Source organism: Alligator mississippiensis, chromosome 11 (assembly GCF_030867095.1).
Source record: "Alligator mississippiensis isolate rAllMis1 chromosome 11, rAllMis1, whole genome shotgun sequence".
In the NCBI taxonomy this organism is placed as follows: Eukaryota; Metazoa; Chordata; order Crocodylia; family Alligatoridae; genus Alligator; species Alligator mississippiensis.
The window spans coordinates 36,416,731-36,442,453 of record NC_081834.1 but is presented as its reverse complement, the minus strand read 5'-3'; the positions used below and the strand labels follow the sequence as shown (position 1 = coordinate 36,442,453).

General features: G+C 41.1%; 1 protein-coding gene across 8 annotated transcripts in view; it reads left to right on the top strand.

The window, feature by feature from the left end:
- TJP1 (tight junction protein 1) overlaps positions 1–25,723 on the top strand; it is a 275,807-nt gene that overhangs the window by 144,674 nt on the left and 105,410 nt on the right. Inside the window, exon 1 of one of the 8 annotated variants that reach the window (XM_019477548.1) lies at positions 1,995–2,021. The exons of the other annotated variants lie outside the window; for them this stretch is intronic. Within the exon in view, the coding sequence (XP_019333093.1) occupies positions 2,010–2,021 (12 nt within the window). The 5' untranslated portion in view covers positions 1,995–2,009. Of the gene's footprint in view, positions 1–1,994; positions 2,022–25,723 lie in introns of those variants that run through there. 8 annotated transcript variants of the gene reach the window in all.

Here is a 25,723-nt window from a genome sequence, read left to right as displayed (position 1 = left end):
TGGTTATTGTTTACATGCATTTCCACATCAAATCTGAAACACTTCTAGTAACTTGATTCCTGTGTTACGTGATCAGCTCTGACTGATGCTTGTGTGGTGACCTGTGCCCTGCACAGTTTCTCCAGTACATAGTTGGAGACGTAAGGAAAAGACAAATATAGGCTTAAGCATTTCAGATACGTTAGGATTTTGGAGGATTTCTGTATTCCAGTGTCTGTGTTATTTGGGTTGATGTGCTGCCCTATCCAAAAGCAAGATTGCTTTTGTGATAAGGAAGGGGTTCTGTTATCTCATTTTTGGGCCACAGTATAGTAAAAATATTAAACGAATACTTTTTAAAAACAAATTTGTGTAATCTATCAGAAAATCTATATTTAACAGTTTGTGGCTTGTAGAGGGTTTGTGTTTTCTAACTCCTTATTTCTCTTGGCATGGTGAATATTATTTAGTTCTCTAACAAAATTGTAATGTTTTGACTTAAAACATAATTTATCAGCTAGTGCATGTGGAGGAATCTTTGTCATCTGAGGAGTCTTTGTCATCCATCACAGTATAAATGTATGAAAATACTTTTTCAAACTTGCCCAGCTTATCTGGTGCTTATCAAAATAATGTATTTCTTATTATTCGCTCTTCAAGGGCCAAAATTGCTGTACCTAGTGGTGGTATGCAGTATTGTAAATTCTTCACTGTTTTCTCCAGTATAGTTCAATCTTACGACAAATGTGACTGTAAACTGAAAGGGCCTTACTCTGGTGATTTGCTGACTTCAATTGATAATTTTAGTAGAACCTGGAAGATTGGCTACATCAGGATTTTAGTAGTAAGCTATAAAAGTTTTGGGTTGGAAGTTCAAATCCAATGTGTGTTGGTAACATAATAAAAATCATTACTGTCTTATGGCTGCTGCCTGGCCTGTGAATAGTCGGTTCTTATTGGGTAAGCATCCGTGTTACAACAACAGCTAATGCTACCAGTTACCATAGTTCAGAGTGGAACTTTTGATGCACCTCCAGAGGAAAAAAAATTAAAAAGTTTTTCAAATCTGCAGTCTTTTCCCAGTGCTAAATTCATGCATGCCCTGTACTTTTTTCCCCCCTGTGGAGCTTTGCAAAAAATAAAAATGAGATTTACCATAGCACATTGAAAACAATAAATCTTCTCTGCTTAACAACGCACTTGAGCGTCCTGTAAATATTTGGTTTCAAGCTGCTTTATCACCTATCCTTTTAATCGTAAGATTATATTGAATATCTCTCCCCCTCCACATGAAAATATTTTGTTGCTTAAAACCAGAATGACCCCTATATCTAAGAAATATACTATGCTCACTCCATTCCAAGGAATTGAGTTGCAGGCTTCCTTGTTACTGTGCCAGGGGGGTTGGCCTCAAAGTTACCACAAATGTAGGTTCACGTTCCATACCCAAATCTTATTTGGAGCTGCCCGTATGTTTGTTTCATTTTGGAAATTTCTGTACAAGCCTTTAAAAGAATATGATCCTCTCCAGTCTCGCTTGTCTGATCTGTTTGTTTGTTTAAATTAATATTACATATAACACTTATGATTGGAGGGGAAGAGCAGGAGTTTTTCTGTTTAATTTTCAGTTGCATATTGTGTGAGACTAATTCCCTGTTGGTGATGCTATTCACATAATAGCAGTGGGAGAGAGGAACATTTACAAAATGGGAAAACCACAGCAACTTCTAACTAAGACTTGACTGGACTGGAGTTTCGTTGATGCTGTTCCCCTATCTTGTAGCAAAATGCTTTTTTCAACCTTTTGTAAGTTACCTTTAAAGTTCTTTTCTTTGTCATCTATCTCAGCTGTAGTGTTCCTATGAAAGTTTAGCTGCATTTTCAAGTAACAGTTTTGCTCTGAAGACCAAATAAAGCTGCTGGTTGTGGTTGGAAGTGATCCGCGTTCTGTACATTGTCACGCTGCATGGGGCTGTTTGTTTCCTGTTCAAAGGAAAAAGATTACTGTAATACAAACAAGTCTGAAAACTATGGCTGTGCCTGTAAGTTGCTTTTACTTTATAGCATAGAAAATAAACTCAGTAGAATATCACAAGTGGGTGGTTAAAATATTCTTGTGTCAGGAAAAAGGTTACATAAAACAGTTTGTGATGCATATTCAATTAACAGTACTTAGAGCAGAAATCGGGGAAGGGTGATGCTGTATAGACTAAGTCAGGGGTTGGCAGCCTATTGCCCTGTGTGGGGAGTCATTTGACTTGGCCAGTGGACATGAGGCTTTAGTGGCAGTCGTATTGGCCAGGGGGCTTTGAAGGCAGTTGCTTTCCCATGCCACCATGGGGAAAAGCACCAGCTGCAGGTACTCTCCCCATGATGCTGTGGGTGAAAAGTGGTATCTTTAGCGGCTGATGGATCTTAATGCTCCCCCCTCTGCCCCTTTTTGATTTGAATTGGGTCACTCTAGCCTAGAGCCTAAAAATGGTGCCAAATGCTGGATTAAGTAGTTCAGGGAGGCTTCCATTTTTATAGGCTACAGCCTACTTGTTAGATAATATAAAATTATGAAAGGAGTCAGAACACCATGGATGCAGTTTGAATAAAATCCAAATAGTTTTATCTTGGAAATGTATTGATTTGGTTCATGAAGTATTGAATTCTTCTAAAGTTGTGTCCATTTCTGACATTGACAATGTACTTTTGTATCCAGAGTTTTATATTGTGGCAGTGACTTCAACTATGCACACACAAACTACCAAGATTTCATTCATCACTTAGAACCATCCTGATGTAATGCTTTTACATTGGGAAAATGTTAAATGTATTGTGGGTTTATTTTTTTTATTTAATCTTTAAAAAAAATAGCATAACCATTCCAATCTTACAGCAGCCCTGCAAAAGTAAAAACATGTTACAAACAAATATGTCAGCTGTTTACAATCCTTGTAAAAACTGGTCCTGAAAATAAACATGTAAATCAGTATAAAAGCCACATCTCTATCTCATTCTCACACTTTCAAATATGCCCAAGAAGAAAGGTGTCCAGAAGGGTAACATACCTGGACACCTTATAAACATAAGAGAAGAATATAAAATCATGAGCATCATTACACCTTATTAGTAGACTTGGTAGACTTACCTTTGCTTTGCTGGCTTTGTGTCAAATTTAAAGCATCTGTCTAGGTCTATTTATGGGTAATATTTGAAGCAAATGCTTGCAGATAAATTTAGAAAATGTTTGAGATTATATAAATTGTACTGCAAACTGCCCTAAGTTAAATAACGCTTTAGTCATTCATGTCCCCTTCAATTTTTCCTTCGGTCATGATAGTTATGGATTCATTTTTGTGGCTACTATACTTCCTGTGAGCTCTCAATGTTTTCCCAGGCATAAGAACATTACTAATGACTTCTTCAGTGAATATGCTACTTAATGGTGAAACAGCCATGGGGAAGTTTTATATAAAAATCTCATGACTCCATCTAACATATTTATATATTTAAACAGTCTTGAAATTTAGCTATTATTTTTCCCTGTGATTGCTTACACAATAAATGACAAAATGGTATTGTGTAAGTCAGTAGCTTGCAAATGCTACTGACCACACTTGTAAATACTGAGAGTACTCTTATAAGCAGCCTTGGTTTTCAAGTCCAGCTGACCTATGCTCAATTATAGCTCCTAAGAAGTTGGAGGGGAGGGGCTCAATGTGTTCCAGTATGGCCATCTCTGACTCTTGGAGGGTAGAAATGCTGGGGCAGTTACCAGTGTCTGGGTTATGTAGGGTCAGCAATGTCAGTTCTGTGTCACCCAGGGATTTTTCCATGCAGGAGAATCCTCAACTGACTGTTTAAGCTCACATTATGATGACCCCTGTGAGCTGTTTCCACTAGGTCAAGGGGCCAAAGCAAGGTTAAAGCATTGTCCCAGTGTCTGTAGGACCAGCTGCGATCAGTAAACTTGAATTTTTAAGTCAGTGAAATGTACTGTAACCATTTTAACAGTGCTTTCCGACCTCCATGCACTAGGGTCTGTTTAATTATTGCGAAAATGTGGAATAGTGTTTTTTGAGTGTTGGAAATTAAAATGTTACTTTAAAAATGTCATAGTATTTGTTTTCTCAAGGCTATTTAATCTGTAACAGGATTCTGCGTTTACTAATCCACTATAAACATTCTGCTTCTTTGTTGGGGGAAGAGGAAGGGAAATATCAATTTCTTCAATAGAGCAGTAAGGAATATTATATTAGAGACGTTCGTGTTCTCCTAAAACAAAACCACAGGTTTTTCCCTGTACATTTTTTTCATTGGGGGAGAAACTGACGATAGTGTTGGGTAATTCTTTGGGACTTTTTGTTTACTTACAAAAAAAAAGTTAAACTTCCCCATACATAGTATGAAGCAACCAGCAAAATAGATTGTTTCCTCACAATTCAAGGCTTTTATTCCCAGATTTCACTATACTCGGAAGCTATTCCTATTTTCTCAGGTTCTTGCTACAAGTATTTCTTTAATATTTCCTTGCTCCTTGTGCCTCTGGTGTTTCTGCTGTCTGTCTTCTTTCATTTGCACACCTGCATTTGTATAAATACAAGGGCACAGGACTGATAAGACCCCAGAGAGAGCTCCTTAAACTGAAGGCCTAGCCCCCTACTCCAGCTTCTGCGTGGTTACATGTACCATTGCATGTACAGATACTCTGTTTAAAAGCAGAGTACTGTTATTTCTCTTCCCTTTTTCAAGTTGGAAGTTGATTCCACCCTCTGTATAATGCTGACAGTATTCCAATATCTGGCTTTCAATTCTGAGAGAGAGGTGATGTCATGATACTTAGAGACATTCAGTAGCATTGTCAGACTGACTTATACTTTCCCTGGTTTGCTTTTCCCACTCATATTTCTTATCTCACTTAGGGAGCCCTTGAAGGGACAGAATCCTTAGTTACCATTTGCAGTGTCAGTAAGAGCACTCCTGTGGATCTTAATTTTTCATGTAGTGCATTTCAACTGCTTTAAAGGACAAATATTTAGTGGATAGCAGAAAGTGGGAAGGGTGAAGTGATTAAGAATGTCTGCACTGTGATACAGCCCAGCTGCTCATGTCCAGCTTGTGTGCTGGTAGTCAGCATGGAGTGCAGCTACTGGTTGTGGAGTCTGATGACGTAGTCTTGAAATTTAGTGAGTCCGTGCAGGCCAGACTTCCAACTGAACTATGGAAAGATAAATGTTTTCTGTAAAAGTAGTAGTGCCCTGTACCCTTTCTCTCCTCGCCGCCTCCCCCCCCCTCCCCCCCATGTATATACTTGGAAACAGAATAATACTGGTACTACATGGTTGAAAGATGGGTCTTTATGTGTTGGCTTTGAAACTGATAGCTACATTTCAGAGTCACAGCAGCAACTAAAAACATACTTGTCTCCCTTTTCCCTCCATGTATGAAATAATGTCATGGGGTGGAAAATCACTTGAATCCATACAAGGTATTCCCCCCATTCAACGTTCAGTTACAAGGGCAGAGTTGGGGGGATGGGGGACGGACAGCAGCTGCAGCTCTGACCCCAGGCTGGGGGTTGGAACTGCAGCTACTGCCCCACTGTTGGCCACCACTGCTTATCTGCCTACTGGGGCCCTGGGCCAGAGCACACGCTGGCTCTGGCCTCCATGTGGCTATGTAACAGTGGTGATGGCAGCTCTGGCCTTAGCTTCAGCCCTGACTTTAGCTTCAACTGCTGCCTGGCCAGATGGGAACCAAAGTCAGCATGTCCTCCGTGCTGGAACCGGACCCAAAGCTGTGGTGTGGGCAGGTGGCAGAGAGAAGAAAGTGGGTGGGGGGCACAGACCAGGCAGAGGGTAGGTTAAGTGACTGGAGGCAAGGTGTTTGGGTATGGTGCTGGCATAGCACTGGGCAAGTAGCAGGGAGCAGGTTGTTGGAGGGGGTGCAAAGGGAGGCAGCATTGGGCGGGGCCCATGGTGGGGGAGAAAGGTGGCAGAGGGGTCAGGCTCTTTGACTTCCCTATCTCCTGTCCTTACTGCCTGCCCCCTTCCTGCTGCTTGACCCACTGCAGGGGAATGAATTTAAGATGGCCCTCCAATAATTTGGTTCTGTACATGGAAAATTATAACAAATTTATCATTTTTCTGTGTCTAAAATCTAATTATTGGGGGGTCGTTTTAAATTTGAAGTTGTCTTGTATTCTGATAAATATGGTAATACAGCCATCTCAGTTGAATTTATGCTTTTTAATGTTGCCCGTGTATAATCAGCTTAACTCCTACTTCTGTCTAAAAATTACTTGCCTGCTGCTAAAGGTAACACCAAAGGTTATTTTACCTGGAAAAAATGGGAAAAATAATTGAACAAGTGGTAGTAGCATAATATCAAACAACAAATCTGGTGCAAGTAATATTGTAGTAAATAAGAATATTACTGGGGCTAAGTGCACAACGGATTGTTTGAACAAAGTCCAAGACTTGCAACTATATTTAATTTATAGTGTGACTGCAGTGAATCCATTCCTGTTTATTTTTTCTGGCTGGTTCTCAAAGAGAAATAGGACTTGTAATTCTTCCAGATTCAAACTCTGTCAGGTGAAGACACATTTTTTGTTGTAGGCCTTTTCTGAGTCCTGTCCTTACCTGAGCTCAGCTCTCATTCACCCTGCAGAGTGCTTTTTCTTCTCCTGTCCCCTCCCCTGGTAGTATTTTGTAGATGGTGGGTTCCCTAACTGGTTTAACATGACAATGTCTAGAGTTTCTATAAGGTATGTGGCAGAGATGGATATTACAGACTTTGAAACTAAGCTGAAGTTGCAGGCCTGTTGCAAAAAACCTTTTCTTCTTACCCATCCCAGAGGTATTTGTCTGGTTTGGGAATGTGACCATAGCCATTATGCAGAGGATGAAACCCTCCCACTGCAGGAGGAGGGACTTCAGATAGTTTGCTACTGTTGTATTTCAGTAGTAGATGATCTAGACCCGGCGAGCTCAACCTCAAACCCATGGACTCCCCACAGATTGGGAGATTTGATGGCCAGAAAGTGGTGGCTGGATGGGGCTGGGCCCTGCCTCCTTTTCCCCATAGGGCCGGATTAGGGCTGGGTCATGCCCCTACCCCCTGCAGGGCTCTGTGGGAGCCAGGATGCCTCCTGCTCCCCTCCATGAGGCTGGATGGGGCTGTGCTGTGATCTCTCTGTGCTGAATTGGGACCAGTAGCTGGATCCAGCCTGTGGATGTCCTGGGCACTGCCCATCTGGCTCTGCTGGCCAAAAATGTTGAGCACAACTCATCTAGACCTTAATAAGGAGTAGAAGGCAGGGCAGGGTAGTACCCTACCTTGCCTTGCTTGCTGCCTGATTTCAGATTAACCCAGCTAACTACCTCTCTCTGCCCTCTTTCCCTTTGAACTGGGGAAAGTAAGGAAGTAATTTTTTTACAATTATGAGGAGCACCAAACAGGTAGCTGAAGCGGACAACACTCCTACAGGAACGTTACTATGTTTCCTCAAGTTGCTGTGCTTCTTCCTTAATCTTGCTTAAAATCAGTGATTATCCTTTTCAGTATATTTGGATAGGAAGGTCTTTTTAGGACTGAACACAGTTGTTGAGACACTGTAGATTCCAGCACAAAGCATCATTTGAGCATATGTCAGTGTACCTTTGAACATTTCATCCTATGCATTATCTTGACTTCTTGTAACACATACAATGAACACTGATGGCTCTGATTGATTATTATGTGGTTTGGTAGCTGTTGGACTAAGAAATAAATACACTTTTCTGCACCTTACTGGTAAACGGGACATGAAAAAAATCACTTTTGGCTGGGTAAGCAGGCAACTTTTATGGAATTATGCCATTGAGTTCTGCAGAATTAGAACTTTTTTAATTAGATGACAACACCCTCTTCCACGCCCCCCACACCCTTCTTCCAAGTATATTGTGGGTGTACAGGTAATTTTCCAGATGTGAAGGCAGTACATAAGCAGTGCAGCATTGTTGTTTTTTCTGTCTGTAAACATCAGCTATATTACCATCAACGCTCCTCATAACTTTGAGTAATTTTTATTCTGTTGATGTTCAGCAGAATATTTTCATTGCTGTTTGTCATTTAGATATCTGTGAACTGGCAAGAATTGGGTAAATTTCCTTCTGTTTTTCTGTCAGTCAGGAATAGAAGCATAGATAATGAAGGTATTAATTAGTGCACAGGATTTGGACATTTAGTGGTAATGTGGAGAAGCAAAGTTGCAGTTTTCTCCTGCAACAGCCAGGAAATCTTAGAATGGGGTAGGGACACCAAAAATCCTGCTTTCTTTCTAAAGCTATGGGGTTACCTGATATATGAAGCTAGTTAATAGCCAGAATTAGATTTGAAGTAGAGGGTCTCTGGCAGGATCTTGGAAAATATCCTCATGCTGGAATATCAGCACCCTTTCTAAAATGAGGTTGGGACTCTACTGAAAACCGTTTGCCATAGCCAGTGATTCAGGAATGGCAGTCCTTGGCTAATAGTGTTAATCCTCTGGCTTCCAGGTATTCAGCAATTTAGAAACTCTCCTGTGGATTCTGGAGAAACAAAAGTAGGATAAATTACACAAGGTGGAATATGACAAGAAGAAGAGAAGAAACTATATGGAAGGAGGTGGAAAATGTAGGCCGTGGAAAGAAACTTCGGGGAGTGCTGCGGAGACAAGGGAAATGGGGAAACAACAGAGTTCAGAGAGGGAAAACTGTTTCAATTATTCTGGAAAAGGAAAAACTGGAGTGAAGCTGGTAAAGGAAAGGAGATTTAAGAAAAGCACAAGAGATACTAAGTTAAAACCTAAACATAATTAATTTGTAAACCTTGTATGTAGGTAGCCCTAATTAGAATAGAACTCTTCAACTATTAGTAGTAAGGTGGTGACTCCATTGCGTTCCTGTTTTTTACCATACTCCAAGTAAAATCCTCTTTAATGTCACCTTGATTGCAGAGATTGCAGGTATGATTATAGAAGTGGACTCATTTTTTCTTAATTAAAGACGTGAGATGCGTTGTAATTTTTAAAGTAACACTGAGCCATCTTAAGCCTTGTAAAGTTTTGCCACTGAGTGAAAGCTGTGCCTTCCATTTTACTGCGCTCCCCTCTTTAACTAGCTGTTCCTAAATTGGGAGCCAGCCATTAATTTACTAACACACTGTCTTCCTGGGAAACTAAAGATTAAACTTCATTTTATGTTCAAGATAAGTCATTATAAATATCAGTTGGTTCAAAAAAATTTTTCTTCCTATGCTAGCATATTTATCCTGATAACAGTAAGATTTATTTAATCCACACATATATCAGATTTATTAATACAATTTATTTTAATGGACATGCTTTTATATAAAATCATAGACTGTCTTAATTGACTCCTTGCTCTTCTCAAGTTAGAATTTCATTTTTACAAACACCACTGTCTTGTGTTCATGATGGCTTACATGATTAAGGAGTGTGCTGTGAAATATATAATAAATATAGGAAAAATACCCAAGCTAATTTCTGTTAAGAGTTCTTGCTACTTTTTGGGTACAGGTTTCCCTTGCTTGATGCTGCACATGTGTTCCTGGAAAACGGCGCATAACTCAAATTTGCATAAAGGGAACCCACTTTACAGTGTAACAGATGGGGATATGTTCCCAAACCTTGACTGTACTGACCCCCCAGACCCATTTCTGCCACTTTTACAGGACAATTTTGGTACTCACCAACAGCAGACAGTACACATAAGCACAAGGCAGTATCATAATGGGGATGGCAACTACAGAAACGCATGTCGCAGAAAACAAGTGAGGAGCACATCTACACAGAAGACTATATTTTGGTGTGCGTCACTCCCACAATGCATTGCACAAAGTAGCTGACTGGGCTTCCACCACACCGATTGCATAAGACTGAATTTACCTCCCATATAATGAATCTTTGGTATAAAAAGGGTCATCATATAAGAGTGAATTTGTACATACAGAACCTGCATAAAGCAAGGGAAACCTGTACAGTGAAAAAGGGACACCTGCTATGCACCCTGATAACATATGAAATAATTTGAAGTTTTAAGTGTGTAATTTATTCGTACCTTCCTCCCTTTTAGTGCTGCCCTGGAAAGAACTGCAACTCTGAGCTGGGATGAAGGATAGCATTAGTAAAATAAACATTTATTATCTAAAGTTTGGGGTTCTTGATATTATACAGTGTTTCATCTTTAGGACTCCAGTTGTTTATAGAGTATAGAATCAAGATACTGATGGGTTACTTTGGAAAGTCTTACTGTTAATAATTCTGTTTTTCAAGTCTTAAAGTTGTTTTTCTATAACGAAATCTAACTTGAAGTCACTTAGCTCTTTTTCCACCGCCTTTAGTTATCTAATGCAGAATTCAGTAACTGGAGCATAAACACTCTTCTTAACATTTCTTTAATCGTCATTTTGGTCCTGAAACTTAAACAATTATTTTAATTTAAATATTTTTCTTTTAGAACTTGTTTCTGATCCAGAGATCTTGATTAACAGAAGTAATATTAAATGCAAGCCATTAGTCTTCATTAAACTGCTTGTGGGTAAGACTTGTTCATGTGCTTGAAGGGTGCAGAATAGCTGGTTACTCCAGATATTTGATACTATGACAACTGGAGGTGCCTTTTTTTAAGACCTGATGAGTAGTTGCAAATGGTTGATTGCTGTTTAATATGTCATCAAGAAATGACTAACTGCAAATTTACAAAGACTGCAGTTTCAGTTGTAAGAGGGCTGTCTACATTTTACAGGTGAGCAGTGGTTTCTGGCTGTGGTGAGTTTTTCTTTTCCCTTCATTGACAGTATTAGTGGCCATCTTTTACATCAAGCACTTCCAAAGTCTTTCAGCTAAGGTGAATTAACTTTCTGATTAAATTTATTGGAAAAATACCAGATTATGTAATCAACATGGGTCTTGTTTCAGATGGCATTTCTAATTCATACAGCTACTTTCATGTTTAGTTAAAAGAATTCCTCTCTTGAGGAATGTTGAAATGAAACTTTGTACGCAGTCTTTGACAAGCGAGTTTCTTCAAGCAGGATGTGCAAAATTAGAGATTTGTTTTCATTCATTTCAAACAAACTTAATCTTTGCTTGCTTCATTGTCTATAAGGAGTCAGTGCATCTTTATCTTTCTGGCGTCTTACTATTGTGTACACATTTTTGTGTTTCAGAGTTGTTGAGATCATTTCTTCTGTTGAATGAGTTGCACTGTTTTTCCCCTGGAGTTTTGAGTTCCTTTTATCAGCTGGATTAGTGATACTGTTAGGGCTATTGCTCGTGCCGTTAAACTTAGACTTAAGTACTTGAGCATACAGGCTTACAGCCTGTCCTTTAAAGCATGTAGCATTCACTGTTTTATGAAATTAATGAAAATAGTTTACAGAAAGTTCATTTGGTCCAAAAGTATTGCTTAAATCCAGGTGGGTTTTTTTTTATGCTACTAAGGTCTGGCTGTAAATGCCAGCAGTCTAGGTGCTTCTGAAATTCAGATTTTTTACTTCTGTGGTGTGCATATTGACAGTCTAGGCTTCTGATTGATAATAAAAGTCAAGTATGTTGATGATTTTTTTTTTTTAAGATAAAAGCTCTTTTGAAAAGACAACCAAAGGAATGTTTCAAACAACACCTTATTCTCTCAGATGGTTTTCCAGATGTACTTCTTGCTAATAGCACTAATCATTTTGGCAATGAAGTCAGTGTGTGCGCTCTGCCAGGGGAGAGAAACAGAAAGAGGTTCATATTCCATTAGTTTCTTGCCATCTTCCTAGTAAAAGAAGAAAAAAATACGTAGATGCACTTCAAATCTTTTAGACTTTTGAATTTAAATCCAGTATTCTTAACCTCTTGTAACAGAATGCATATTGTTGAAAAAAATTCAATATTTGGTTTTTCAGTGGTTTTGCTGTCCATGTATGTGTTTTATAATGCTGCTGATGCAGGACTTTCTGTAAGTTGTTTCCTAAAAATAGCTTTTAACTGACCTTTATGACGTAAGTAAAGAAGAATAAAGCTATAGTTACAGCAGTCACAAAGTTTTAAATTTGAAGAAATATTGGAATATTATAGATGGATATAAAATTCATCTGATTCAGTCAGTTCTGCATTTAATAACTTTCAGTAAATATTATTTCTCTCCCATGATGTGTTGGCAGTTGTGGTCCACACATGATATTATTCCAATCAGAGGGATGTAGGCCAACATCCCTAGCTGGAGCATTAGCTCTTAACTACCCCCCAACAGTACACCATAATGGGGAATGAATGTTAGGCCTTTTCTACACTTAATTAATTCTCCTGGTGAGAAGTCACTTGCTTCTGGTGGCTCTGTGTGACTATTGCAGCAGCTCTGTACCAACAGAGTATGAAGCGCACCCTAGAAAGGCACCTGCGTAAGAGCCCCCTAAAGTCAGCATAAGGCGTGGCTGGGGCTACAAGTGCCTTCTGCTGGACTGCAGCAGAAACAATGAACACTGGAGAAGGATAGCTTTGCAAGTTAGAAAGTGTTCCTTGCTGCAGAGGTTTGAGCATAGATATGCTCACAATTTTGCCAGTAGGACATGGTAATATAGTTAGGCCTGAGAGAGGTTCTGATTGGGCTGACGCTATGTTTGTATTGGGAAAACTACATGGAATTAGTAACTTCTTCATTAACATGTTTTTTCCCTGCACCTCTGCTGTGAAACACTAAAATTACCATGCTAAAATCATAACCTTAATCATGAGACATAGTAGCATTCTCTTGTGTGAGCATGCATGTGCGCGCACGTGTATGCACGCATGCATGCCTTTTTATGCAAAAAAAAAAGTCAGTGTAGTCAAGGTTGTTTTGTTTTTTCAAGGTGAGTTCCTGAGTTTAGTTTTCTGCTTTATATTAATAGTTTTTCTACTTTATCAGCTGTTGTTTTTGTTTTTTAATTACATTTTAGTAATAAAACTGATAATTTGAAATGTAGATAAGATTTGTAGAGTAAATGATATTTAGGATCAAATTCTGTCTGTTATATCCATATGTGGCAGGGCCTAATGTACCATTTTTGTCAATTTCTTTTTAACATCTGTTCTATGTTGATTTTTAAAAACAAAATATTACTGCTGATACCTGCTAGAGACTACACATACTTACTACACATACGTGTTAGTAAATACAGTAAATCATAATCAGCTAGATACAGGGAGATTTTTTTTTTCCTGTTGAAAACTGGCAAATGTGACAAGTAGCCTTCTAATAGCATGATACCTCAGACTGCTGGATTTTCTTCCCTGTTGTATCTGGGTTAAGTTTTTTTTTAAAGCCTTGTACTCTTGTTTGTTTTTTGTCCTTGTCTTTTGGGCTGGTTAAAGGAAAACTGAATTGCTAAAGCAAAAGAAAATTGAGAGTTGGCTGTACTGTATAGTGACAAAGTAAGCAGGCTGTGGATGTCTAAGCAGTAAGGGGCTATGTCAGACAGAATGTGGCAAGCTGATATGTTGTCCTGTTTGGTGAAATGCAAATGAAGATGTCTCTTCGCTAAGCTGTCGAGTCCAGCAGTGCCTCCCAGCTCCTGGATTTACATGAATCTCATCATAAATCCTGATGCAGAATGATGGCTAGTGATTCTGTACATTTTTGTTTTTGTTGTTTAGTTTTGTTTAGTTTTGTTTTGGGGGCTTCTGATTTGCTTTAAATCGCATGCCTTTTTTTTGGTTGGGGATAAATGCTCTCTTTTCTTGGCAAAGCTTGAAGTGCAGCTAGTAACTGGGTGGCTTTGTTGTTCATCTGAGGTCTGCTTCTTGTAGCTAGCTAGTAGTACTTATCTGGAAAGTGCTGGATTTCAAAATAAATGAGGGATTTGCTAAATGTTAGCATGTTATATTTGTTTAACCTTTTATTTTTCACTTTTCTTAAATTTACTTAAGAATTATTTTCCTTTTTATTAATTGCAAAAGCTATCCTCAAGTATTTATAAAAAGGAAAGGAACAGGAGTCTTGCTAAAACTTTGAAGCTATTTGTTTGATAAAATATTGTAAACATTGCTAGATATTCTTATTTAAAAATAGGTTACGTAATATGTAGAGTGAAAATGAAGTCAGGCTTTTTGTTTTACTTTTTTACCCCTTTCCGTTCATATTATAGTTAGCAATTATGAAGGGTCTAAACATTAGCTTGTTGGTAATCAGAATACCTTTTCAGGATACCCAAAATCTGTCATTAGTCATGCCCATGCAGCCAAATGTAATTGTTGTCCCCAAATGGCAAGCCAAGGCAATTTTACAGATTACTGGAATCCTTGAAGCATTGACCATTTGGGTCATTAGGAATACTCTTTTTAAGTAGAGATAGCTATTACACTGTTATAGTGCTGGCTCCCTTCCTGCTGACTGACTTGTATAAGACTGTGATGAAGGTGGCTTTTTAAATACATTTTTAAACCAAAAAAGACATGGCTAACTAGGAAATCAACTTGATTAAATAAGGCAGAAAATTGAGAGAGGGATTCTGATATGGATAATTTTTCTTTTTATTATTTTTTTTAACTGTTGTTGGTTCTTGCTTTAAAAACCAGGGTATCCTACAGTTAGAGCAGGAGTGCTTCTTCCTGACTTGTAAGACTTACTGTAAAGAAGAAGAAAATGCTTTTTTTGTTTGTTTGTTTGTTTAAATGGTGGTTGGTATGGTACAGATGTAAAGGTCCTTGATTGCCCCAGGGACATGTATATGAATAACCAGTTCTAGGGAAGGTAAAATGTGGTCTCTGATGTCCATGCTGAGCAGAGGAGCTAGTTGATAAGGTCTAATCCAAATATTCCTCATATAGAAAGAAGCATCTACCTCTGAAAAAAGAAAGGCTGAATTTACATTGCCAAAACATTCAAATATTCAGTTTTTCCTGGGAGAGTCATTGTTGTCCCAGTAGAAACCACAAGTGTACTGATGTTCATGATTTTTCTCCCAGAGCAAAAATGGCTGTTTCCAAGAGAAAAAATAAATAATTTGGCAACAACTAGTGTTAAATAATTCCCAGGAGAGTTTCTTCTGGGAGAACTAATGTCTGTACACAATCTCTTCTGAGAGAGGCCACAGCCCAGTCCTCCAGCATCACAGGGTGTTTTTACGTCTGTCCACCCTCCCCTCTTGCCCCAGAAGACACTGTGTTACTTGCTGGACTTTACTGCTCCAGCTGAACAGGGAAGAGAGCATGCCCCCTTCATAATCTGTACACTGTGCTGAGCAGTTGTCTTGGTCAGCTAGTCAGGGCTGCTCTGTGCACTGCTGCCATGCATCTCCAGGCAGACTGAGACAGCCTTTGGAGCATGCTGAGACGTATGCATAGGGACCTCCTGGCTGCAGTGTCAGCACCGTAAGATCTCTGCTCTTCAGGTGCACAGCATTCACGTGTCTGTTCGCGGATCTCCAGGTAAGGTTTTTTTCTACCAGGAAAACAAACCTGGGAGAATCCTTCTCACATGAACATGTATGCACAACCAGAGGGTTAAGCTGTTTTTGTTGCACTCCTTTGGTTGCTCATGGCCTGATCAGAGCCTACTTGAAATCAGTAGAAATATCCCTTTTTGACTTTGGTAGTCTTTGGATCCATCAAGAACTAAATTTTCCATCTTTTCCCTTTCATCGTTAGAAGGAAAAGAATATTTGTATCATTGGGTTGGGAAGGTGCTCTTATGTATAACTTTATTCAAGCTAATACATAGTCTGAGGAAAGCTCTGTGAAACATGTAACCATATTAGCAGCTTGCTTTGAGAGTGGGAGGGAGAAAGACAACATGCAAGGGAAATAGAGTAACTTATATGTGCTGCCACTTGTCTCTCTTGATACTAGTGAACTTTCAGGGCTTGAGCAGCTGGTGTAGTTAAAATGGCTCTTGCTGTTTGGCTAAACCTTATATAGTAACTGTGTGCAGACTTGCAGATTTAATCTTTTGAAGGAATGTGACTTTAGACTTTCCTGCTGTGGCAGGTGCCATAAAGAATAAAGCATGCAGTCATCTCATAGTCATACTGTCCACTGCTGAATTACTTCTTGCATTAAAAAATGTTTTTTCTTTTTTTGGGGGGGGGGGCATGAATGCCTGCTGCCTTCAAAGTGAATAGTTGGGTAAACTGCTTATTCTTGCCACAAAATCAAATGGTCATTTTTTAATGCATCTAGATCTTAATTTCCTTTGAAAAATAATACTTTCTGTGGCTGAGTTTAATACTTACAATCTTCCTTTTGGTCTGATATTTAGGACTTTTTATAATTTAAAATGGTTCAGTAACTAAGAATAGTACTACAGTATTACTCACAAATTACAATTGTGTCCTAATTTTAGAGGATAAAATTTCACAGCAAGGAAAGACTCTCAGTATAAAGTTACAGAAGGATGGAAAAAAGACTATAAAGTAGTCCAGTAAAAAATGAATTGGATATGCTGGTAGAGACAGTACAGCATTAAATAACGCTGCAATTCATTTTAATTTATACAATCTTACTGGAAATTACATGCCTATGAAAATATAAAGAAATGAGTTGGGCTTTAGTTAAACTAAATCTTGTTTCTCTTAAAGACAGTCGCCATATTTTACAGGCATGTTTTGTTTGTTTGGGTTTGTTTAAAAAAAAAAAAAAAAAAGCAAGGTTAAATGTTTTTATTTCATTTGCCACTGAGGTGTGTATGAGGTTGACCATGCCTAAGTAGATTGATCAGTTCAAGGGGTTTTCTCTGTAGCCTTGGGGCTGGTATATGCTAAGTTTTTACTCCCATTTACCTAAATAGGTAGAAAGCCCTTCTATAGCAGGGGTGCCCACAAGCCAGATCCAGTTGCTGGTGCTGTGTAATCCAGCCTGCAGAGCTCCCCACAGATTCTGTGGGGAGCCCATGAGTTGTGGCCCTGCATACTAGATTGGGCATGGATGGCAGTGTAGGGCCCAATCCTGGCACACGGGGTGTGATGTGGGGCTTCCAGAGCCTGGTCCTGGCTAGGCAGGGGTGGTGTGAGGCAGACTATTTCAATAAATCAGTGTTGGGGTAGGAAGATGGAAAGAGTTTCTATGTGGTATATGCTGTAAAATAGTGGTGCTCATATTTTTGGCTCCAGGAGCCAGATGAAAGGTACAGGGGTTGTGTGTGGCTTGCATCAAATCCTATGCTGTACCTGCCTGCCTGGGATCGGCCTGTGGCCGGGTGGAGGCAGCCCAGGGCCCTGGGGTCTGATCCTGGTACACAGTGGGGGACAGCACAGGGCCTGATCTCACCTATGGACTGGCTCTGCACCAATCATCTGGCTCACAGGGCCAAAAGTATGAGCACTACTGATTTATAGCATATGCCATGTAGAAACTCTTTCTACCTCCCTACCCCTCCCACTCATTCACTGAAATGGTTTGCTAATAAAACTGAGTAAGACAAGAGTTGCATAACAAAACTGTAGAAAGCAGGGCAGATAGTACCTTAGAGACTAACTTGTTTGGAAATGAATAAGCTTTCATAGGTGACAGCTTATTTTGTCATGGTGCTGTGGTTCATTAAGCATTTCTGAACATTTTTGTTTCTGTGATATTTTTATTTTAACCTGTAATAGTTTTATTGCAATGAACTAGACAGCTCCCTAATTTCAAAATTAATTCTCTAGGTCCCTTTACTTAAAATTGAGTGAAATGAATTGAGATTCATAGACAAGGGGTATGATTAAATATAAGAGGTACTGAAGATAGTAATAATTAGGTATGGCATTGTAGGTGGCAATTACAGTATAGTATCAAGATGTGGTAAGCATTTCTACTGTGTGAGCTAAAAACACTGGAATGTTTTGCAGAATGGATCCAAGATGGAACAAAGCCAGACCCTTAAATCTTGTTCATTCAGTTATAAGAGTTTGTTCTCTTTTCTTTAATTAATTGTATGTTATCATCTTCTGATGTCTAAGAAAAATAATAGATGGGCATTTATCCCAAAGAAATTTATATTTTAAACACAGAGTCAGTATAGCAAGATGAGTTTTAAATATATATATATAATATATATATATATATATATATATATATATATATATATATATATATATATATATATATATTATATATATATATTTAAACTGGATTTGAATCCTTTGTTTTTAGCTGGTTTTTCCTCACTTCATCTTTTACCATTTCTGTGTCCCTCCCCTCTTTTTCTATTTACGTGTTTGTACAGAAGCAAGTGTATTGTACTTATTTCCCTCCGTCTTCCAGAATTTGGTATGGCTATTTACATTTCAGAGAGGGACTTGACTGCCACATATATAATAACTTGTTGTCTGGTAGATTTTTGTCTCTTAATCTTTCCTCTTTAGAAATGCTAGGAAAGGTTTAGTTGTGGTTACATATTATCACCTTAAGAAAAGGAGATGGTTAACTGTGAAACTGCAACCAGACCTGTAGTGATGTCTCAGATGAAGCAATTAGGGTTAGCAGTAAAAAACCAAACCCCAAAACATAAAGTATTCTGACACCATTTTAAGCTAGGTGTTGAAGATAGCTTCCTGTTCTTTATTAAGGTCAGTGGCCAAACTCCTACTCTTTCACTGTGGTGTAGAATCCAACCCTTCCTGAATCTGATTGAATGGCTATATCTACACTGCACAGATAATGCCGGTGATTGGCCTTCATAGATGTTAGCGTCGGAAGGGACCTCAATAGATCATCAAGTCCGACCCCCTGCATAAGCAGGAAAGAGTGCTGGGTCTAGATGACCCCAGCTAGATACTCGTCTAACCTCCTCTTGAAGACCCCCAGGGTAGGGGAGAGCACCACCTCCCTTGGGAGCCCGTTCCAGACCTTGGCCACTCGAACTGTGAAGAAGTTCTTCCTAATGTCCAGTCTAAATCTGCTCTCTGCTAGCTTGTGGCCATTGTTTCTTGTAACCCCCGGGGGCGCCTTGGTGAATAAATCCTCACCAATTCCCTTCTGTGCCCCCGTGATGAACTTATAGGCAGCCACAAGGTCGCCTCTCAACCTTCTCTTGCGGAGGCTGAAAAGGTCCAGTTTCTCTAGTCTCTCCTCGTAGGGCTTGGTCTGCAGGCCCTTGACCATATGAGTTGCCCTTCTCTGTACCCTCTCCAGGTTATCCGCATCCTTCTTGAAGTGTGGCACCCAGAATTGCACGCAGTACTCCAACTGCGGTCTGACCAACGCCCTATAGAGGGGAAGTATCACCTCCCTGGACCTATTCGTCATGCATCTGCTGATGCACGATAAAGTGCCATTGGCTTTTCTGATGGCTTCGTCACACTGCCGGCTCATGTTCATCTTGGAGTCCACTAGGACTCCAAGATCCCTTTCCACTTCCGTGCCACCCAGCAGGTCATTCCCTAGGCTGTAGGTGTGCTGGACATTTTTCCTCCCTAGGTGTAACACTTTGCATTTCTCCTTGTTGAACTGCATCCTGTTGTTTTCTGCCCACTTGTGCAACCTATCCAGGTAGGGAGGAAAAATGTCCAGCAGGGAGGAAAAATGTCCAGCACACCTACAGCCTAGGGAATGACCTGCTGGGTGGCACGGAAGTGGAAAGGGATCTTGGAGTCCTAGTGGACTCCAAGATGAACATGAGCCGGCAGTGTGACGAAGCCATCAGAAAAGCCAATGGCACTTTATCGTGCATCAGCAGATGCATGACGAATAGGTCCAGGGAGGTGATACTTCCCCTCTATAGGGCGTTGGTCAGACCGCAGTTGGAGTACTGCGTGCAATTCTGGGCGCCACACTTCAAGAAGGATGCGGATAACCTGGAGAGGGTACAGCGAAGGGCAGCTCGTATGGTCAAGGGCCTGCAGACCAAGCCCTACGAGGAGAGACTAGAGAAACTGGAGCTTTTCAGCCTCCGCAAGAGAAGGTTGAGAGGCGACCTTGTGGCTGCCTATAAGTTCATCACGGGGGCACAGAAGGGAATTGGTGAGGATTTATTCACCAAGGCGCCCCCGGGGTTTACAAGAAACAATGGCCACAAGCTAGCAGAGAGCAGATTTAGACTGGACATAAGGAAGAACTTCTTCACAGTTCGAGTGGCCAAGGTCTGGAACGGGCTCCCAAGGGAGGTGGTGCTCTCCCCTACCCTGGGGGTCTTCAAGAGGAGGTTAGACGAGTATCTAGCTGGGGTCATCTAGACCCAGCACTCTTTCCTGCTTATGCAGGGGGTCGGACTTGATGATCTATTGAGGTCCCTTCCGACCCTAACATCTATGAATCTAGGTCTGCCTGCAGCTGTTCCCTGCCCTCCGGCGTGTCCACTTCTCCCCATAGCTTTGTGTCATCTGCAAACTTGGACAGAGTACATTTCACTCCCTTGTCCAAGTCGCTGATGAAGACATTAAAGAGTATCGGTCCAAGGACCGAACCCTGCGGGACCCCACTGCCCACACCCTTCCAGGTCGAGACCGACCCATCTACCACGACTCTTTGGGTGCGACCCTCTAGCCAATTCGCCACCCACCGGACTGTGCAGTCATCCACATCACAGCCTTTTAACTTCATGTCAGAGTATCTAGGGAAGCCAAACCAGAGTGTAAACAACCCTGCTTCAAAGTCTGTTACTGCATTCTCAGTACTTCTGTACTCATGTGTGCATGTGTGCAGTTATTTTGGCTGGAACTGTAGGGCTGCATGCAATCTTCTAGAAGATATTATTTAAACAAATTATAGATAAAAAGAATCATGTACTAAAAATCAAGCACCTATTATAATGTATTTGAATTTTATTTTAAAAAATCAAATTAAAATACAAAACAATTTTGTCCTGGTTTATGGGTTTGTTTGTTTGTTTGTTTTGGAGTTGTGTATATAGATTTGAGTGCATAGTAGCTCAAAATAGTCTTACCCTTATATATAGTATGTTTAGGGGTGTGTGTGTGTGTGTGTGTGTGTGTGTGTGTGTGTGTGTGTGTGTGTGTGTGTGTGTGTGGAGGGGCTGCTTGCACACTAGGTCCTGGAAGCTGGCTGGGGGAAGGGAAAAGGGTGCAGGGGGTCCATGTAGTGAAGCTCACCTGGGAGGTGTGGTGGAGGTGCAGTCAAGCTCCGCTGCATCCAGCCCATGGCTGCCCCTGTGGTGCTCCACGTAGTGCTGAGCCCTGCTCACTTCTGCCTGGGGCAGTCAGCACCATGCTCCCACCCGCACCTGCCCCGTTGCACAGGGTTCCAGTTTCAGTGCCAGCTCCTGGCTGCCTTCCATCTTCTGAGCCACCCAGAAGTGACTGCTCATTGCACCAAGCAAGCTGAGTTGGGTGGAAGGAGGCTTGGAGCTGAAGCTGGACCCTCATGTGCTGGGACAGGAACTTTCTGGCTGCACCTTTCCCTCTGGCTGGCTGGGCATGTGATGCCTGGCACGTGTCCCCATGGCTGCTGCTGCTTGTGTGTGCTACCTGCTGCCCAGAGGTGCAGCAGGGGCAGGAGCTGCTGGAGGTGGGAGGAGCTGAACAGTATTCAGGTGGCTGCAACATCCCTGGGAAGCTGTGTGTACTGGCCAGGGCCTGAGCTGGGGCCATGCTGTCAGTGGGTGTAGGGCAGGAATGCAGCATGGGTTGCCCTGGGTAGGAGCAGGTGGGGCTTGGCCCCATGTGGAGTGCTGCAGGGTAGCTGTGGGTTGGATACAATCAGTTGGGTGACTGGTTCTGGCCCATGGGTTGTATTTTGCCCACCCATCTTAACCCCTGGATTGTCCTCACATGATCACCTATTAGTGGCTTAAAGTACTTGTTATGCAACTCAGTTACGCCACTCCAAGGCAGGCTTATCTTTTGATCTGCTCTACACTGTTCCTGTTCCATTAACTTGTGGCCGCTCCCCACAGATGCGCCGCTCATATTGAAGGTGTGACTGCTCCAAGCTCTAAGATAGCACTAAGTTGATCAACATTGTGAGGTGTAACAAGGCCATAACTCTCAAATGAAAATGTTACCAGCCAAAGTGAAAGCCTTACTGAGGCATTCCTTTTTGTTTTGGGATAGACCAGCTGGCATGGATTGAAAGCAGCATCACGCTGGTAAGAGTTTCTACATCAAGGGGGATGGAGTTTGGTAAACTTAGTACAATTTATTAGGCTGCAGTCAGTAAGTATAAAAGGGATTTTGGTTTTATAATGTGTTACACACCCTAAATATGAGGTCACAGTCAGTGTGTGACACTGCAGAAAAGTTTATTTAATGCTAGGGAAAATGATATGTTTTCCCAAATTCACTGGGAAAGGGGAAGGGGCTGATCTGCTAGACTGGAACGTCTTGGAAGTTTCTGGTAATTGTCCTTCCATCTCAGTGCTAGCTTGATGAGTTAGTTTTATGTACTTAAATTGATTAAAATGGTTGCTGAAATGTATTCTTTCCAGTCTGCTGGCTAATAATTTAATTAATGTACTTCTTTAAAAAGTCTGGAATATCTCCAGAGGAGAAACTTCTATTCTGATGAGACATTGCAATAAAAGACTAAATTGTTTAAACAATCACAGCAAATTAGATCAAGTGCACACTTGATCTACGGTCTTTGGTTAATATTTGAAGCAGCTGTCCTATTGTTGGTGGTTATTTCATTTTCTGAAATGACGAATTGATTGTAGGGAACATAACCAGTACTACTCTTGCTTTTGCATCTGTTTACCCCAACTCCTGTGGTGGTCTGTGTGATCACAAGGATCTGCAGTTGCATATCTTTGACAATTGGGGCATTTTGATAACCTTCCTAAACAAAATGTTTCTGTGATTTTTTTTTTTGACCTGCATTTAAGATACAGGGTTGCTTCTGAAAATAGGTTATTTCAGCACTCACATGAACTGAACATGTGCTGCAGTTTAAAATGAGCATTTACACTGTTTTAATTTCATACACAGCAGGGGCCCAGTATTAGAGTGGCAAAAAGCTTAGAACTTCAGTTTTTGAGGCATACTTAACTAATGACTTATTTCATATTTGTCACTTGGGCCCCACTGCCTAAATGATCTCTTTGTGAATTAAGACATTGGATTTTTCTAAAGCATTTCTTAGATGTGACATGATGCAAGTCTACCACTTACTCAGACACCTTAGATTGTAGAAAAAACTTCTGCCATGGGTATTAGTGCCATTAGCATTCTCACAGGCAGTTCAGAAATATTTCACTTGTAGAGTAAAACTGTTATTTTGCAGACTTGGTATTTGTGGAAGGTAAGAGTACAAAATAATGGTTGTCCTTGTTTAGAAAGCAGATAAACTCAGCAGGATTTCATAGCAGCATTGAGGTGTTGGGGTATACACAAAGGCTTTTCAGCAAAGGAACTTGTTCACTACAGCAATTGAGAATGGTATTGAACCTTTCCCTTGAGTTTTTTCCTAGCTAATTTTGGGCGGGGCAGCACTAAGGCACACAATTGACAGCCCATAGGTTACAAATTTGAGGCAGCAGCAGAAGTGCTCACGGCGCGGCCCCTTCAAATTTCAATGAAATCTGCGAATTCTAATACAATTCTCCTTGTCACAAGGATACAAAGAAGGAAAGTCAATTTTCAGTAAAACTTCCTTATAAGAATGCCACAGATAGTGTCAAGAAGACCAAAGTGCTATGTTGCTTAATGTTATTTTATGGCATGTTTTGATGAGAGTTTGTTGGGGCCCAATCCTGAATTCCCTGTGCTAAGTCATTGGGAATTCCAAGAAAATGCAGTACCATGTCAATGTTTTGGGGCCTCAGTAAGTTACTGAGTTTTAAGCTTCTTGTATTTATCAGAAACTGATTTGGTGTTATATTTCAGAGAGGTGGGCTGGACGTGTTCAGATCAGCAGGTCCAGATGCTTTCTACCCCAGGGTGTTGAGGGAATTGACAGGGGTTATCGTGGGGCCCCTGGCACGGCTTTATGAGCACTTGTGGTGCTCTGGCCAAGTGCCGGATGACTGGAAGAGGGCCAGTGTGGTCCTCATCTTCAAAAAAGGGAAGAGGGAGGACCCAGACAACTATAGGCCCATTAGTCTTACTTCAGTCCTGGAGAAACTCTTTGAGAAGATTATCAAGGAGCACATCTGTGAAGGACCAGCAGGGGGGATGATGCTCGGGGGCAACCAGCATGGGTTCATTAGGGGCAGGTCCTGTCAGACCAACCTGATTGCCTTCTACGATCAGGTCACAAAATCACTGGACGCAAGTGTCGCAGTGGATGTAGACTTTCTGGACTTCAGGAAGGCCTTTGACACTGTCTCCCACCCCATTCTCATTAAAAAGCTAGGTGACTGCAGCATTGATGCCTACACAGTCAGATGGATTGGAAATTGGCTAAGGAGTCATACTCGGAGAGTGGTAGTGGATGGGTCATTTTCAGCCTGGAGGGAAGTGGGCAGTGGGGTCCCCCAGGGCTCAGTCCTTGGGCCCACTCTGTTCAATTTATTTCTTAGCGACTTGGACGACAGGGTGAAGAGCAACCTGTTTAAATTTGCAGACAACACCAAGATTTGGGGTGAGGTGGGCATGCTAGAAGGGAAGGACAGATTACAGCAGGACCTGGACAGGTTACAGGGGTGGGCAAATGAAAATAGGGTGGGATTCAATACTGACAAGTGCAGGGTGCTGCACTCGGGCAGTAGGAACTACTAGCATACCTATAGGTTAGGCAACTCCCTTCTCGAAAGCATGGTGGCAGAAAGACCTTGGAGTCATATTGACTTCAAGCTGGAAGTGGTCAGTAGGGCTTAACCGTACCTTGGCGTACATCCACAGATGTATCACAAGCAGGGCCAAGGAGGTGATCCTCCCCTTCTATGCGACACTGGTCAGGCCACAGCTGGAGTACTGTGTTCAGTTCTGGGTGCTGCACTTCAGGAGGGATGTGGACAGCATTGAGAGGGTCCAAAGGAGGGCCACTCGCATGATCCGGGGACGGCAGGGCAGACCATAAGAGGAGAGGCTATGGGACCTGAACCTGTTCAGCCTTTGCAAAGAAGGCTGAGGGGGGACCTGGTGGCCATCTATAAACTTACTAGGGGGACCAGCGGGGTTTGTGAGAGACCTCGTTCCACCAAGTGCCTCCCGGAGTAACAAGGAATAATGGCTATAAGTTGCTAGAGAACAGGTTTAGACTAGAGGTTAGAAGGCACTACTTCACAGTCAGGGTGGCTAGGATCTGGAACCAACTTCCAAGGAAAGCTGTGATGGCTTCTACCCTGGGGGTCTTTAAGAGGAGGCTTGACATTTACCTGGCTGGGGTCATTTGAGCCCAGTTTTCTCTCCTGCCCATGGCAGGGGGGTTGGACTAGAAGATCTACAAGGTTTCTTCTGACCCTACATCTATGAATATGATTTTTCTCCTATTTTATTGAGGTCTATCTCCCCTCTCCTCAATTCTTAGTTTATGTAGTAACAGTATTTCAGTTATGCAGTGATGTCCTAAGGTCAGGTGGCGTCTTATGTAACAGGCCTAAATCCTGATTTGTATGATGGAGTAATGATTTTGTGAAATTAATACACATTTTAAATATCTGTTTAAAAAAAAAAAATCCAATTCAAGCTTGCTTTGGAAATATTCCTTGGAGAGGTATAGCTTTGTATGACTCGGGTTTTACTTTCTAGTTTGGTAAGCTTTTATGATTTGGATCTGACTTCAGGGCATTTTTGCCTGAGCAGAGAGTGTAGGTTTTGGCTTCACATGACTCATTCATTAATGAAACTACTGTTTTATGCTGTGTCCTCATTCATGAAGTTAGGTGTGTACCAGAGAATTGCTACAGCTGATTTAGCGTTGTTGGTTGTAGTT